This window comes from Panulirus ornatus, chromosome 30 (assembly GCF_036320965.1).
Source record: "Panulirus ornatus isolate Po-2019 chromosome 30, ASM3632096v1, whole genome shotgun sequence".
NCBI lineage: Eukaryota > Metazoa > Arthropoda > Malacostraca > Decapoda > Palinuridae > Panulirus > Panulirus ornatus.
Genome location: NC_092253.1, coordinates 23,042,454 through 23,060,178, shown reverse-complemented (window position 1 = coordinate 23,060,178; position 17,725 = coordinate 23,042,454). Strand labels below are relative to the sequence as shown.

At 41.7% G+C, this 17,725-nt stretch overlaps 1 protein-coding gene and 1 long non-coding RNA gene across 12 annotated transcripts in view; one reads left to right on the top strand and one right to left on the bottom strand.

Moving 5' to 3' along the window:
* LOC139758483 (uncharacterized) overlaps positions 1 to 17,725 on the bottom strand; it is a 74,513-nt gene that overhangs the window by 21,323 nt on the left and 35,465 nt on the right. The gene's annotated exons all lie outside the window — the stretch shown is intronic.
* Positions 1 to 17,725, top strand: part of LOC139758482 (uncharacterized) — a 102,776-nt gene that overhangs the window by 79,317 nt on the left and 5,734 nt on the right. For all 10 annotated transcript variants that reach the window (XM_071679964.1, XM_071679957.1, XM_071679959.1 and 7 more), the window contains 3 exons: positions 4,358 to 4,486; positions 15,667 to 15,785; positions 17,467 to 17,597. In XM_071679964.1, the coding sequence (XP_071536065.1) occupies positions 4,358 to 4,486; positions 15,667 to 15,785; positions 17,467 to 17,597 (379 nt within the window). The remainder of the gene's footprint in view (positions 1 to 4,357; positions 4,487 to 15,666; positions 15,786 to 17,466; positions 17,598 to 17,725) is intronic.

Here is a 17,725-nt window from a genome sequence, read left to right as displayed (position 1 = left end):
GGAGAAAGAATACATCCCACGTATTCCCTGCGTGTTGTAGAAGGCGACTAAAAGGGGAGGGAGTGGGGGGCTGGAAATCCTCCCCTCTTTTTTTTTTTTTTTTTTTTTTTTTTTCCAAAAGAAGGAACAGAGAAGGGGGCCAGATGAGGATATTCCCTCAGAGGCCCAGTCCTCTGTTCTTAACACTACCTTGCTAATGCGGGAAATGGCGAATTGTTTGTATATATATATCCCTGGGGTTAGGGGAGAATGAATACTTCCCACGTATTCCCTGCGTGTCGTAGAAGGCGACTAAAAGGAAAGGGAGCGGTGGGCTGGAAATCCTCCCCTCTCGTATTTTTTTAATTTTCCAAAAGAAGGAACAGAGAAGGGGGCTAGGTGAGGATATTCCCTCAAAGCCCCAGTCCTCTGTTCTTAACGCTATCTCGCTATTGTGGGAAATGGCGAATAATATATATATATATATATATTATTTTTATTTATTTATTTTGCTTTGTTGCTGTATCCTGTGTTAGCGAGGTAGCACAAGGAAACAGACAAAAGAATGGCCCAACCCACCCACATACACATGTATGTACATACACATCCACACACGCAAATATACATACCTATACATCTCAACGTATACATATATATACACACACCGACATATACATATATACACATATACATAATTCACATTGTCTGCCTCTATCCATTCCCATCGCCACCCTGCCACACATGAAATAACAACCCCCTCCCTCCTCATGTGCATGAGGTAGCGCTAGGAAGACAACAAAGGCCCCATTTGTTCACACTCAGTCTCTAGCTGTCATGTAATAATGCACCGAAACCACAGCTCCCTTTCCACATTCAGGCCCCACAGAACTTTCCATGGTTTACCCCAGATGCTTCACATGCCCTGGTTCAATCCATTGACAGCACGTTGACCCTGGTATTAAAAAAAACGAGGGGAGGATTTCCAGCCACCCGCTCCCTCCCCTTTTAGTCGCCTTCTACGACACGCAGGGAATACGTGGGAAGTATTCTTTCTCCCCTATCCCCAGGGATAATATATATTTATTTATTTGTTTGGGAGGTAAGTTTGAATGGAGAAAAACTGGAGGAAGTAAAGTGTTTTAGATATCTGGGAGTGGATCTGGCAGTGAATGGAACCATGTAAGCGGAAGTGAATCATATGGTGGGGGAGGGGGCGAAAATCCTGGGAGCCTTGAAGAATGTTTGGAAGTCAAGAACATTATCTCGGAAAGCAAAAATGGGTATGTTTGAAGGAATAGTGGTTCCAACAATGTTGTATGGTTGCGAGGCGTGGGCTATGGATAGAGTTGTGCGCAGGAGGGTGGTTGTGCTGGAAATGAGATGTTTGAGGACAATGTGTGGTGTGAGGTGGTTTGATCGAGTAAGTAATGTAAGGGTAAGAGAGATGTGTGGAAATAAAAAGAGCGTGGTTGAGAGAGCAGAAGAGGGTGTTTTGAAATGGTTAGGGCACATGGAGAGAATGAGTGAGGAAAGATTGACTAAGAGGATATATGTGTCGGAGGTGGAGGGAACGAGGAGAAGTGGGAGACCAAATTGGAGGTGGAAAGATGGAGTGAAAAAGATTTTGAGTGATTGGGGCCTGAACATACAGGAGGGTGAAAGGCGGGCAAGGAATAGAGTGAATTGGATCGATGTGGTATACCGGGGTTGACGTGCTGTCAGTGGATTGAATCAGGGCATGTGAAGCGTCTGGGGTAAACCATGGAAAGTTCTGTGGGGCCTGGATGTGGAAAGGGAGCTGTGGTTTTGGGCATTATTGCATAACAGCTAGAGACTGAATGTGAAAGAATGTGGCCTTTGTTGTCTTTTCCTAGCGCTACCTCGCACACATGAGGGGGGAGGGGGATGGTATTCCATATGTGGCAAGGTGGCGATGGGAATGAATAAAAGGCAGACAGTGTGAATTGTGTGCATGGGTATATATGTATGTGTCTGTGTGTGTATATATATGTGTACATTGAGATGTTTAGGTATGTATATTTGCGTGTGTTGACGTGTATGTATATACATGTGTATGGGGGTGGGTTGGGACATTTCTTTCGTCTGTTTCCTTGCGCTACCTCGCAAACGCGGGAGACAGCGACAAAGCAAAATAAAATTTAAAAAATAATATTTATTTCATACTATTCTCCATTTCCCGCATTAGCGAGGTAGCGTAAGAACAGAGGACTGGGCCTTGGAGGGAATATCCTCACCTGACCCCCTTCTTTGTTCCTTCATTTGGAAAATTTAAAAAAACGAGAGGGAAGGATTTCCAGCCCCCCGCTCCTTTCCCTTTTAGTCGCCTTCTGCGACATGCAGGGAATACGTGGGAAGTATTCTCTCTCCCCTATCCCCAGGGATAATATATATATATATATATCATTGTTTCATACTATTCGCCATTTCCCGCCTCAGCGAGGTAGCGTTAAGAATAGAGGACTGGGCCTCTGAGGAAACATCCTCACCCGGCCCCCTTCTCTGTTCCTTCCTTTGGAAAATTAAAAAAAAATGAGAGGGGAAGATTTCCAGCCCCCTGCTCCCTTCCCTTTTAGTCGCCTTCTACGACACGCAGGAAATACATGGGAAGTATTCTTTCTCCCCTATCCCCAGGGATAATTAAAAAAAAAAATATATATATAATTGGAAAGGATCACAATTTTGTGCGTGATCAAGATATTCCTCTGAGTCCATGGGGAAAATGAAACACGATAAGTTCCCAAGTGCACTTTCGTGTAATAATCACATCATCAGGGGAGACACAAGAGAGAAGTATAAAAGTCAGTTGATATACGTCAAAGAGACAAAGCTAGGACGCCATTTGGTAAACATGTGATTGTCTAGCACAGTGCCTGTCATAAAATTTTATTATGTGGACAAGACAGGGAACTATTTGCAAATTTTGCCTAAGACAAAGCTATCCAGTTTGTATAAACCTTCTCTAATATTCATGTTACAATTTTTTCTCTATTTAAAAAGAGAGTATTCAATGATATCTCTCTTCGTCAAGGATTTACCGTTAATAACAGAGTTCTAGTGTTATTCCAATCGATACAGTGGTTATAATTTGTAAGTGCATGAACTGTATATTGTATTACTATATATTATAAATGGCCTATAGGTTACACTATTTAACAGACTTTCAGCATTAACAGATACCCCTTCCCCCCCAATTAGTCCATTAAATTGTGGGTTTACTGTTTGTATAATTCAGTGGTGTTACCAGACTCTTCCTGCTTAAGGTGAAACTGCAAGTTAAAGTCATCTTTAGTGAGGCTGTGTTATTGGGAGTAAACTCTAGTCAAAGAAATGCTCACTCAGAGAAGTCTACATTTCCCTGCTACTGAAAGTAGCACAACATTGAGCTATAGGAGCCTTTATAAAGGTTCTGGGTAACACCATGTTTTTTCATAGAAATTGGTCTTGGGGTAATTTTGAGTAAATTGCATGATTCAGCTATTTGTAATATTAGTCAGCACACTTGAGCATCAGGGAGGGCAGTGTGTCAGATGTCAACTTGTATTGGGGGACATGGAAAAACTTTAAGAACCACTGCCTTGACAAAAATGCACATGCTTGTCTTTAAGGAGACAGCTTCTGGACAGTTCCCATGGCAACAGAAATGTCATAAAGAATGCATTCAGCTGGTTTTCATTGGGATGGCCATTGCCAACCTCTGTATTTCCAGTGTTTGTCATAGCAGTGAACCAAATGCCTTAAATGTGGATTGGAATGGCATAAGAAGCTTATCATTCATCAGTTAATCTTATGGGAGAGTTCTCTCTTTTGAGTGGGTGATTTTTGTAACCCCAGAATGGGAGAGCCACTTTTGATGCAAAAAATGTCATCAGCTTCTTCAGGCCACAACTACTGAAAGTTGGTTACTTGGGTTTAGAGCAGTTTAATCTCAGCGATCTTAGGGGCACTCAGCATGGAATACTACCCTAGAGAGAAACAGGTTTTTGTCTTTCAAAGCAAACTTTTTTTCACATTGGGAATGTTATTTCTGTTGAATTGCACAGTTTGAAAGTTGAAAACACATTTGCTTTCTGTTGAAGATATTGGAAAATTGCCAGGACAAATACTCAGATAATGTTCCTGATAGCTAGGATGTGATGGATACCAAAACTTATGGGCTGCAGCTTCTAGTAGCTTGATTAGTAGCCAAGCTCTGGGATTCAAAGGGCCTTTCAGAAAATGTTAGGTATATCTAATAATGCAGCAGGTGTGAATTTGTGAAATGAAAAAGAATGAGTGACCCTGTCTTAGATATTTTATGTATAATATCAATAAGAATTGCTCTTACAGATTATATTATCATTATGAATTACTCTTACAGGTGGTCAAAACACCATAGATGGCAGCGGGATTAATAACGGTCAAAGTGTTGCGGAGGAAGTTGAATTTCCCCTGACAGTAGAAACCCCTGACAAATCTCCATCCCCTGCTGAGGACCCTTTACAACCAAGTCAGCTAATTTAACTTTTTGACCTTTGCATCTGTATGTGTGTGCTCTTGTTTAGTGTTCATCCTGACTAATATGCTTACCTACCTACCTAGGGCTAGTGCAGAGTATTCAGTGCATAGTTTGCTTGTTGAAGGGGTAGCCTTAAATCATGATCCAGTATTCTTTTGAATGCTTTTGTTAATTCCATGCATGCTTCTGATTTTTCCTTGTATAGCATTGAATAGACACTTTTTTGCGGGGATTTAATAAATTTTCATCTGATAATGATTAACCATCTTTCCAGGTACTGTTCCAGACTTGATAATTTCGTAACTATAATGAGATGCTCTCAGGTTTAAGACACTCGTCTATGCCCTTTGTTTGTTGTCATGTATAGATTATCATCTATCTCCAATTTTCGATACCTTGCTACCATGGGAAACCAGTCAAGTGCTCGGTCCTCTGTTCTTAAAGCTACCTCGCTAATGCGGGAAATGGCAAATAGTATATATGTATATATAAGTATATATATATATATATATATATATATATATATATATATATATATGGGTAAAATTGAAAGTTGATGGAGAGAGGTGGGTGATTATTGGTGCATATGCACCTGGGCATGAGAAGAAAGATCATGAGAGGCAAGTGTTTTGGGAGCAGCTGAATGAGTGTGTTAGCGGTTTTGATGCACGAGACCGGGTTATAGTGATGGGTGATTTGAATGCAAAGGTGAGTAATGTGGCAGTTGAGGGAATAATTGGTATGCATGGGGTGTTCAGTGTTGTAAATGGAAATGGTGAAGAGCTTGTAGATTTATGTGCTGAAAAAGGACTGATGATTGGGAATACCTGGTTTAAAAAGCGAGATATACATAAGTATACTTATGTAAGTAGGAGAGATGGCCAGAGAGCGTTATTGGATTACGTGTTAATTGACAGGCGTGCGAAAGAGAGACTTTTGGATGTTAATGTGCTGAGAGGTGCAACTGGAGGGATGTCTGATCATTATCTTGTGGAGGCTAAGGTGAAGATTAGTATGGGTTTTCAGAAAAGAGGAGTGAATGTTGGGGTGAAGAAGGTGGTGAGAGTAAGTGAGCTTGGGAAGGAGACCTGTGTGGGGAAGTACCAGGAGAGACTGTGTACAGAATGGAAAAAGGTGAGAACAATGGAAGTAAGGGGAGTGGGGGAGGAATGGGATGTATTTAGGGAATCAGTGATGGATTGCGCAAAAGATGCTTGTGGCATGAGAAGAGTGGGAGGTGGGCTGTTTAGAAAGGGTAGTAAGGCGTGGGATGAAGAAGTAAGAGTATTAGTGAAAGAGAAGAGAGAGGCATTTGGACGATTTTTGCAGGGAAAAAATGCAATTGAGTGGGAGAAGTATAAAAGAAAGAGACAGGAGGTCAAGAGAAAGGTGCAAGAGGTGAAAAAAAAGGGCAAATGAGAGTTGGGGTGAGAGACTATCAGTAAATTTTAGGGAGAATAAAAAGATGTTCTGGAAGGAGGTAAATAGGGTGCGTAAGACAAGGGAGCAAATGGGAACTTCAGTGAAGGGCGTAAATGGGGAGGTGATAACAAGTAGTGGTGATGTGAGAAGGAGATGGAATGAGTATTTTGAAGGTTTGTTGAATGTGTCTGATGACAGAGTGGCAGATATAGGGTGTTTTGGTCGAGGTGGTGTGCAAAGCGAGAGGGTTAGGGAAAATGATTTGGTAAACAGAGAAGAGGTAGTAAAAGCTTTGCGGAAGATGAAAGCCGGCAAGGCAGCAGGTTTGGATGGTATTGCAGTGGAATTTATTAAAAAAGGGGGTGACTGTATTGTTGACTGGTTGGTAAGGTTATTTAATGTATGTATGACTCATGGTGAGGTGCCTGAGGATTGGCGGAATGCGTGCATAGTGCCATTGTACAAAGGCAAAGGGGATAAGAGTGAGTGCTCAAATTACAGAGGTATAAGTTTGTTGAGTATTCCTGGTAAATTATATGGGAGGGTATTGATTGAGAGGGTGAAGGCATGTACAGAGCATCAGATTGGGGAAGAGCAGTGCGGTTTCAGAAGTGGTAGAGGATGTGTGGATCAGGTGTTTGCTTTGAAGAATGTATGTGAGAAATACTTAGAAAAGCAAATGGATTTGTATGTAGCATTTATGGATCTGGAGAAGGCATATGATAGAGTTGATAGAGATGCTCTGTGGAAGGTATTAAGAATATATGGTGTGGGAGGCAAGTTGTTAGAAGCAGTGAAAAGTTTTTATCGAGGATGTAAGGCATGTGTACGTGTAGGAAGAGAGGAAAGTGATTGGTTCTCAGTGAATGTAGGTTTGCGGCAGGGGTGTGTGATGTCTCCATGGTTGTTTAATTTGTTTATGGATGGGGTTGTTAGGGAGGTAAATGCAAGAGTCCTGGAAAGAGGGGCAAGTATGAAGTCTGTTGGGGATGAGAGAGCTTGGGAAGTGAGTCAGTTGTTGTTCGCTGATGATACAGCGCTGGTGGCTGATTCATGTGAGAAACTGCAGAAGTTGGTGACTGAGTTTGGTAAAGTGTGTGGAAGAAGAAAGTTAAGAGTAAATGTGAATAAGAGCAAGGTTATTAGGTACAGTAGGGTTGAGGGTCAAGTCAATTGGGAGGTGAGTTTGAATGGAGAAAAACTGGAGGAAGTGAAGTGTTTTAGATATCTGGGAGTGGATCTGTCAGCGGATGGAACCATGGAAGCGGAAGTGGATCATAGGGTGGGGGAGGGGGCAAAAATTTTGGGAGCCTTGAAAAATGTGTGGAAGTCGAGAACATTATCTCGGAAAGCAAAAATGGGTATGTTTGAAGGAATAGTGGTTCCAACAATGTTGTATGGTTGCGAGGCGTGGGCTATGGATAGAGTTGTGCGCAGGAGGATGGATGTGCTGGAAATGAGATGTTTGAGGACAATGTGTGGTGTGAGGTGGTTTGATCGAGTAAGTAACGTAAGGGTAAGAGAGATGTGTGGAAATAAAAAGAGCGTGGTTGAGAGAGCAGAAGAGGGTGTTTTGAAATGGTTTGGGCACATGGAGAGAATGAGTGAGGAAAGATTGACCAAGAGGATATATGTGTCGGAGGTGTAGGTAACGAGGAGAAGAGGGAGACCAAATTGGAGGTGGAAAGATGGAGTGAAAAAGATTTTGTGTGATTGGGGCCTGAACATGCAGGAGGGTGAAAGGAGGGCAAGGAATAAAGTGAATTGGAGCGATGTGGTATACAGGGGTTGACGTGCTGTCAGTGGAGTGAATCAAGGCATGTGAAGCGTCTGGGGTAAACCATGGAAAGCTGTGTAGGTATGTATATTTGCGTGTGTGGACGTGTGTATGTACATGTGTATGGGGGGGGGGTTGGGCCATTTCTTTCGTCTGTTTCCTTGCGCTACCTCACAAACGCGGGAGACAGCGACAAAGTATAAAAAAAAAAAAAAAAAAAAATATATATATATATTTTTTTTTTGCTTTGTCGCTGTCTCCCGCGTTTGCGAGGTAGCGCAAGGAAACAGACGAAAGAAATGGCCCAACCCACCCCCATACACATGTATATACATACGTCCACACACGCAAATATACATACCTACACAGCTTTCCATGGTTTACCCCAGACGCTTCACATGCCTTGATTCAATCCACTGACAGCACGTCAACCCCGGTATACCACATCGCTCCAATTCACTCTATTCCTTGCCCTCCTTTCACCCTCCTGCATGTTCAGGCCCCGATCACACAAAATCTTTTTCACTCCATCTTTCCACCTCCAATTTGGTCTCCCTCTTTTCCTCGTTCCCTCCACCTCCGACACATATATCCTCTTGGTCAATCTTTCCTCACTCATTCTCTCCATGTGACCAAACCATTTCAAAACACCCTCTTCTGCTCTCTCAACCACACTCTTTTTATTTCCACACATCTCTCTTACCCTTACGTTACTTACTCGATCAAACCACCTCACACCACACATTGTCCTCAAACATCTCATTTCCAGCACATCCATCCTCCTGCGCACAACTCTATCCATAGTCCACGCCTCGCAACCATACAACATTGTTGGAACCACTATTCCTTCAAACATACCCATTTTTGCTTTCCGAGATAATGTTCTCGACTTCCACACATTCTTCAAGGCTCCCAGAATTTTCGCCCCCTCCCCCACCCTATGATCCACTTCCGCTTCCATGTTTCCATCCGCTGCTAGATCCACTCCCAGATATCTAAAACACTTCACTTCCTCCAGTTTTTCTCCATTCAAACTCACCACCCAATTGACTTGACCCTCAACCCTACTGTACCTAATAACCTTGCTCTTATTCACATTTACTCTTAACTTTCTTCTTTCACACACATTACCAAACTCAGTCACCAGCTTCTGCAGTTTCTCACATGAATCAGCCACCAGCGCTGTATCATCAGCGAACAACAACTGACTCACTTCCCAAGCTCTCTCATCCCCAACAGACTTCATACTTGCCCCTCTTTCCAAAACTCTTGCATTCACCTCCCTAACAACCCCATCCATAAACAAATTAAACAACCATGGAGACATCACACACCCCTGCCGCAAACCTACATTGACTGAGAACCAATCACTTTCCTCGCTTCCTACACGTACACATGCCTTACATCCTCGATAAAAACTTTTCACTGCTTCTAACAACTTGCCTCCCACACCATATATTCTTAATACCTTCCACAGAGCATCTCTATCAACTCTTATCATATGCCTTCTCCAGATCCATAAATGCTACATACAAATCCATTTGCTTTTCTAAGTATTTCTCACATACATTCTTCAAAGCAAACACCTGATCCACACATCCTCTACTACTTCTGAAACCACACTGCTCTTCCCCAATCTGATGCTCTGCACATGCCTTCACCCTCTCAATCAATACCCTCCCATATAATTTGCCAGGAATACTCAACAAACTTATACCTCTGTAATGTGAGCACTCACTCTTATCCCCTTTGTCTTTCTACAATGGCACTATGCACGCATTCCGCCAATCCTCAGGCACCTCACCATGAGTCATACATACATTAAGTAATCTTACCAACCAGTCAACAATACAGTCACCCCCTTTTTTAATAAATTCCACTGCAATACCATCCAAACCTGCTGCCTTGCCGGCTTTCATCTTCCGCAAAGCTTTTACTACCTCTTCTCTGTTTACCAAATCATTTTCCCTAACCCTCGCACTTTGCACACCACCTCGACCAAAACACCCTATATCTGCCACTCTATCATCAAACACATTCAACAAACCTTCAAAATACTCACTCCATCTCCTTCTCACATCACCACTACTTGTTATCACCTCCCATTTGCGCCCTTCACTGAAGTTCCCATTTGCTCCCATGTCTTACGCACTTTATTTACCTCCTTCCAGAACATCTTTTTATTCTCCCTAAAATTTAATGATACTCTCTCACCCCAACTCTCATTTGCCCTTTTTTTCACCTCTTGCACCTTTCTCTTGACCTCCTGTCTCTTTCTTTTATACGTCTACCACTCAATTTCATTTTTTCCCTGCAAAAATCGTCCAAATGCCTCTCTCTTCTCTTTCACTAATACTCTTAATTCTTCATCCCACCACTCACTACCCTTTCTAATCAACCCACCTCCCACTCTTCTCATGCCACAAGCATCTTTTGCGCAATCCATCACTGATTCCCTAAATACATCCCATTCCTCCCCCACTCCCCTTACTTCCATTGTTCTCACCTTTTTCTATTCTGTACTCAGTCTCTCCTGGTACTTCCTCACACAAGTCTCCTTCCCAAGCTCACTTACTCTCACCACCCTCTTCACCCCAACATTAACTCTTCTTTTCTGGAAACCCATACAAATCTTCACCTTAGCCTCCACAAGATAATGATCAGACATTCCTCCAGTTGCACCTCTCAGCACATTAACATCCAAAAGTCTCTCTTTCGCGCGCCTGTCAATTAACACGTAATCCAATAACGCTCTCTGGCCATCTCTCCTACTTACATAAGTATACTTATGTATATCTCGCTTTTTAAACCAGGTATTCCCAATCATCAGTCCTTTTTCAGCACATAAATCTACAAGCTCTTCACCATTTCCATTTACAACACTGAACACCCCATGTATACCAATTATTCCCTCAACTGCCACATTACTCACCTTTGCATTCAAATCACCCAACACTATAACCCGGTCTCGTGCATCAAAACCACTAACACACTCATTCAGCTGCTCCCAAAACACTTGCCTCTCATGATCTTTCTTCTCATGTCCAGGTGCATATGCACCAATAATCACCCATCTCTCTCCATCAACTTTCAGTTTTACCCATATTAATCGAGAATTTACTTTCTTACATTCTATCACATACTCCCACAACTCCTGTTTCAGGAGTATTGCTACTCCTTCCCTTGCTCTTGTCCTCTCACTAACCCCTGACTTTACTCCCAAGACATTCCCAAACCACTCTTCCCCTTTACCCTTGAGCTTCGTTTCACTCAGAGCCAAAACATCCAGGTTCCTTTCCTCAAACATACTACCTATCTCTCCTTTTTTCACATCTTGGTTACATCCACACACATTTAGGCACCCCAATCTGAGCCTTCGAGGAGGATGAGCACTCCCCGCGTGACTCTTTCTTCTGTTTCCCATTTTAGAAAGTTAAAAAAATACATATATATATATATATATATATATATATATATATATATATATATATATATATATATATATATATATATATATATATATATATATATATATATATATATATATATATATATATATATATATATATATATATATATATATATATTTTGCTTTGTCGCTGTCTCCCGCGTTTGCGAGGTAGCGCAAGGAAACAGACGAAAGAAATGGCCCAACCCACCTCCATACACATGTATATACATACGTCCGCACACGCAAATATACATACCTACACAGCTTTCCATGGTTTACCCCAGACGCTTCACATGCCGTTTCAATCCATTGACAGCACATCGACCCCGGTATACCACATCTATCCAGTTCACTCTATTCCTTGCCCGCCTTTCACCCTCCTGCATGTTCAGGCCCCGATCACTCAAAATCTTTTTCACTCCATCTTTCCACCTCCAATTTGGTCTCCCACTTCTCCTCGTTCCCTCCACCTCTGACACATATATCCTCTTGGTCAATCTTTCCTCACTCATTCTCTCCATGTGCCCAAACCATTTCAAAACACCCTCTTCTGCTCTCTCAACCACGCTCTTTTTATTTCCACACATCTCTCTTACCTTATTATTACTTACTCGATCAAACCACTTCACACCACATATTGTCCTCATACATCTCATTTCCAGCACATCCACCCTCCTGCGCACAACTCTATCCATACCCCACGCCTCGCAACCATACAGCATTGTTGGAACCACTATTCCTTCAAACATAGCCATTTTTGCTTTCGGAGATAATGTTCTCGACTTCCACACATTCTTCAAGGCTCCCAGGATTTTCGCCCCCTCCCCTACCCTATGATTCACTTCCGCTTCCATGGTTCCATCCGCTGCCAGATCCACTCCCAGATATCTAAAACACTTTAATTCCTCCAGTTTTTCTCCATTCAAACTTACCTCCCAATTGACTTGACCCTCAACCCTACTGTACCTAATAACCTTGCTCTTATTCACATTGATAGAGAAGCTCTGTGGAAGGTACTAAGAATATATGGTTTGGGAGGCAAGTTGTTAGAAGCAGTGAAAAGTTTTTATCGAGGATGTAAGGCATATGTACGTGTAGGAAGAGAGGAAAGTGATTGGTTCTCAGTGAATGTAAGTTTGCAGCAGGGGTGTGTGATGTCTCCATGGTTGTTTAATTTGTTTATGGATGGGGTTGTTAGGGAGGTAAATGCAAGAGTTTTGGAAAGAGGACCAAGTATGCAGTCTTTTGTGGATGAGAGAGCTTGGGAAGTGAGTCAGTTGTTGTTCACTGATGATACAGCGCTGGTGGCTGGTTTGTGTGAGAAACTGCAGAAGCTGGTGACTGAGTTTGGTAAAGTGTGTGAAAGAAGAAAGCTGAGAGTAAATGTGAATAAGAGCAAGGTTATTAGGTACAGTAGGGTTGAGGGACAAGTCAATTGGGAGGTAAGTTTGAATGGAAAAAAACTGGAGGAAATGAAGTGTTTTAGATATCTGGGAGTGGATTTGGCAGCAGATGGAACCATGTAAGCGGAAGTGAATCATAGGGTGGGGGAGGGAATGAAAGTTCTGGAAGCGTTGAAGAATGTGTGGAAGTCGAGAACATTATCTCGGAAAGCAAAAATGGGTATGTTTGAAGGAATAGTGGTTCCAACAATGTTGTATGGTTGCGAGGCGTGGGCTATGGATAGAATTGTGCGGAGGAGGGCGGATGTGCTGGAAATGAGATGTTTGAGGACAATATGTGGTGTGAGGTGGTTTGATCAAGTAAGTAATAATAGGGTAAGAGAGATGTGTTGCAATAAAAAGAGTGTGGTTGAGAGAGCAGAAGAGGGTGTTTTGAAATCGTTTGGTCACATGGAGAGAATGAGTGAGGAAAGATTGACAAAGAGGATATATGTGTCAGAGGTGGAGGGAACGAGGTGAAAAGATGGAGTGAAAAGGATTTTGAGTGATAGGGGCCTGAACATGCAGGAGGGTGAAAGGCGTGCAAGGAATAGAGTGAATTGGAACGATGTGGTGTACCGGGGTCGACATGCTGTCAATGGCTTGAACCAGGGCATGTGAAGCGTCTGGGGTAAACCATGGAAAGTTCTGTGTGGCCTGGATGTGGAAAGGGAGCTGTGGTTTCGGTGCATTATTACATGACAGCTAGAGACTGTGTGAACGAATGGGGCCTTTGTTGTCTTTTCCTAGCGCTACCTTGCACACATGAGGGGGGAGGGGGTTGTTATTTCATGTGTGGCGAGGTGGCAATGGGAATGAATAAAGGCAGACGGTATGAATTGTGTATATATGTATATGTCTGTTTGTATATATATGTATATATTGAGATGTATAGGTATGTATATTTGCGTGTGTGGACGTGTATGTATATACATGTGTATGTGGGGGGGGGCCATTCTTTCGTCTGTTTCCTTGCGCTACCTCGCTAACGCGGGAGACAGTGACAAAGCAAAATAATAATAAAAAAGAAATATATATATATATATATATTTTTATTTTTTTTTTTTTTTTTTTTTTTTTTTTTTTTTTTTTACTTTGTCGCTGTCTCCCGCGCTTGCGAGGTAGCGCGAGGAAACAGACGAAAGAAACGGCCCAACCCCCCCATACACACAGTACATACACTACGTCCACACACGCAAATATACATACCTACACAGCTTTCCATGGTTTACCCCAGACGCTTCACATGCCTGATTCAATCCACTGACAGCACGTCAACCCCTGTATACCACATCGCTCCAATTCACTCTATTCCTTGCCCTCCTTTCACCCTCCTGCATGTTCAGGCCCCTGATCACACAAAATCTTTTTCACTCCATCTTTCCACCTCCAATTTGGTCTCCCTCTTCTCCTCGTTCCCTCCACCTCCGACACATATATCCTCTTGGTCAATCTTTCCTCACTCATTCTCTCCATGTGCCCAAACCATTTCAAAACACCCTCTTCTGCTCTCTCAACCACGCTCTTTTTATTTCCACACATCTCTCTTACCCTTACGTTACTTACTCGATCAAACCACCTCACACCACACATTGTCCTCAAACATCTCATTTCCAGCACATCCATCCTCCTGCGCACAACTCTATCCATAGCCCACGCCTCGCAACCATACAACATTGTTGGAACCACTATTCCTTCAAACATAGCCATTTTTGCTTTCCGAGATAATGTTCTCGACTTCCACACATTTTCAAGGCTCCCAAAATTTTCGCCCCCTCCCCCACCCTATGATCCACTTCCGCTTCCATGGTTCCATCCGCTGACAGATCCACTCCCAGATATCTAAAACACTTCACTTCCTCCAGTTTTTCTCCATTCAAACTCACCTCCCAATTGACTTGACCCTCAACCCTACTGTACCTAATAACCTTGCTCTTATTCACATTTACTCTTAACTTTCTTCTTCCACACACTTTACCAAACTCAGTCACCAGCTTCTGCAGTTTCTCACATGAATCAGCCACCAGCGCTGTATCATCAGCGAACAACAACTGACTCACTTCCCAAGCTCTCTCATCCCCAACAGACTTCATACTTGCCCCTCTTTCCAAAACTCTTGCATTCACCTCCCTAACAACCCCATCCATAAACAAATTAAACAACCATGGAGACATCACACACCCCTGCCGCAAACCTACATCTTTCTAATTCACTCTATTCCTTGCATGCCTTTCACCTCTGTACATTCAGGCCCAGATTGCTCAAAATCTTTTTCACTCCATCCTTCCACCTACAATTTGGTCTCCTGCTTCTTGTTCCCTCCACCTCTGACAAATATATCCTCTTTGTACATCTTTCCTCTCATTCTCTCCATGTGACCAAACCATTTCAGCACACCCTCTTCTGCTCTCTCAACCACAATCTTTTTATTACCACACATCTCTCTTACCCCTTTCATTACTTACTTGATCAAACCACCTCACACCACATATTGTCCTCAAACATTTTATTTCCAACTCATCCACCCTCCTGCATACAACCTTACCTATAGGCCATGCCTCGCAGCTTTATTATGTTGGAGCTACCATTCCTTCAAATATACGCATTTTTGCTCTCCGAGATAACATTCTTTCCATACATTCTTCATAGCTTGCAGAACCTTTGCCTCCGTCCTCTACTCAGTGACTCGCTTCCATTTCCATGGTTCCATTCGCTGTGAAGTAAATCAGTGGGGAGAGGTGAAAACTGTAACCCTTGCATTTTCTTTGTGTTGAAAAGGAAACTAAGGGGCTAGTAATCCTTCCTTGCTGTATTATAACTCTTTAGATAATAGTAGAAGAAGGAGGCAAGCATGGATTTTTCCTCTAAGGTTCAATATTCTGTTCTACATGCTGTCTTGCTTGAGTGGGGAAATGGCAGACAAGTGTGAAAGTCGGTGAAGTGACTAGAAAAAACACCATGCATTTTGAATTTTTTAAAGGACTTCAGTCTCCATTTTAAAACTAAAATAAAATTTCAAATTTGTTTCCTTTTCAATTGATTATTAAAATATATGTATACTTGCTTCTTTCTTCCTCAGAGCAAATACAAATGCAGCACAAGAATCATTTCACAGATATCATGGAGGCACTTTCCTGTGATGAAGCTTTTGTTGATGTCACACTCACAGCAGAAGGCCGTGCCATAAGGGCTCACAAGGTCAGTACAAGACTAAACTGCCTGAATATTCAGCCATAGAAAATTGGATATACTGTGTTAATATCCTGGCGGGAAGGTTTATGTAAATGGAGATTTGCATAGAGGAATGGAGTTTCCCTGAGGTTCCTATGCAACAGATTCACAAGCATGAATGCAGATGAGCACAGAGCATCAGATTGTAGAAGAGCAGTGTCGTTTTAGAAGTGGTAGAGAATGTGTGGATCAGGTGTTCACTTTAAAGAATGTGTTTGAGAAATAGAAAAGCAGATGGATTTGTACGTGGCATTTATTGATCTGGGGAAGGCACGTGATAGGGTTGATAGAGATTTGTGTAAGGTCTTGAGAGTATATGGTATGGAGGTAAGCTGATAGATGCAGTGTGAAGTTTTTATCAAGTGTGTAGGGTATGTGTAATGAATATGGAGATAGGAGAGTTTATGGTTCCAAGTGAAGGTTGGTCTGCTTTTATTTGTCTCCTTTTCAGTTGTATCTGTGCTAGACTTGGTTTGATGTGATTCATCAGCATAATACATACAGATGCATGATGAATTTGATCTATTTACACTGATAATGTATCGATTCTGCTGCACTTCATGTGAATTCCTATAAGGAAATTTCATCCATTCTATGACTTGGTAATGCTTCAAATCTGCTGGTGTGAGGAAGAAAAGTGCTGTAGTACCCTCAGAGTCTGTATCCACATACATATGTCCACACCTCGGTTTAATTTTTGGTATGAGACCGTCTCAGCTACCATTTGATGTACAACCATGTAATCTCTAATGCAGATGCATATTGAGAAGCCCCCTCATTAACTCACCTAAAGCAGATCACTGTGACTAGTTTTGGAGTCAGGTGTCAGTATTTTGTTTTAGGTTCAAGCCTATTGCAGCAACTCTATAATGCATAATCCTGTAACATTTTATGGAAATGCAATGTTTGCTTCAGCATTCCATCAAAAGTAGGTCACTCTAATGCCTAAGTGATTAATTTTCAATGTCACTGCTGAACTCTAGAGTTGATTTTGGATGCTACTCTGTATCCATGCTGCAGTTTGTTAGGGTGTATTAGTGTTTTCTTAAGGACAAGAAAGTTCCTTATTGGTTTAGAGGTCAGTTATAATTGCCACAATTGTAGATGTTTTCATTTTGGAACAGCATTAATTTTTGCTGGATGGATTTCATTATGACTTGACATCTGTATTTACTTTGGAGCACAGAGCTCCCCATTGATTTTGAGGTCAGAATTCATCTTCACTGCTGTTCATGTAATTCATTTTGGTCAATAAATGGTTTCCTAGCATTCCTTGGGGATCTTTTTATTATATGAAACAAAGATAATAATCAGTAATCAGTTTTTTGGTGTGGGTAAAATAAACGCTAAAATGCGCACAGTAGCAAAGACATTTATAGTACTTTTGCAAATAATTATCAGTGAAATTAGTGGATGAAATATACTTCTGAAATGATTTTTTTTATTGGGAATGGTTATTTGAAAAAATAAGGTTAAAGGTTTAATGCACTTTTAAACTAGTTAGTAGAAATTTTCAGGATTAGAAAGGGAACCTTGGTTGAGTTTAGGAATTAACTTTTTTTTTAGGGTAAGAGTGAAAGGTTTATGTGAAATTGATAAAGCCAAATTGTTTCATGTAATTCTTCACAATGAATTTTTCATGTTTCAGTTAGTTTTGTCAGCTGTAAGCCCATACTTCCAGCAAGTTTTGTATGACAACCCTTGTCGCCATCCAGTCATCATCATGCCTTATCACGTCCAGTTTGATCAACTGACTCATATCATAGAGTATATTTACAAGTAGGTTCTTTATTTTTTTTTCTATCACTGTTTTTAGGTTTGAGGTCTTTAGTGGAAATGCATGACACCATTCCCTAGTGATTACATTTACTAGGAACACTGTAGGAAAATCACTAAATTTCAACTTT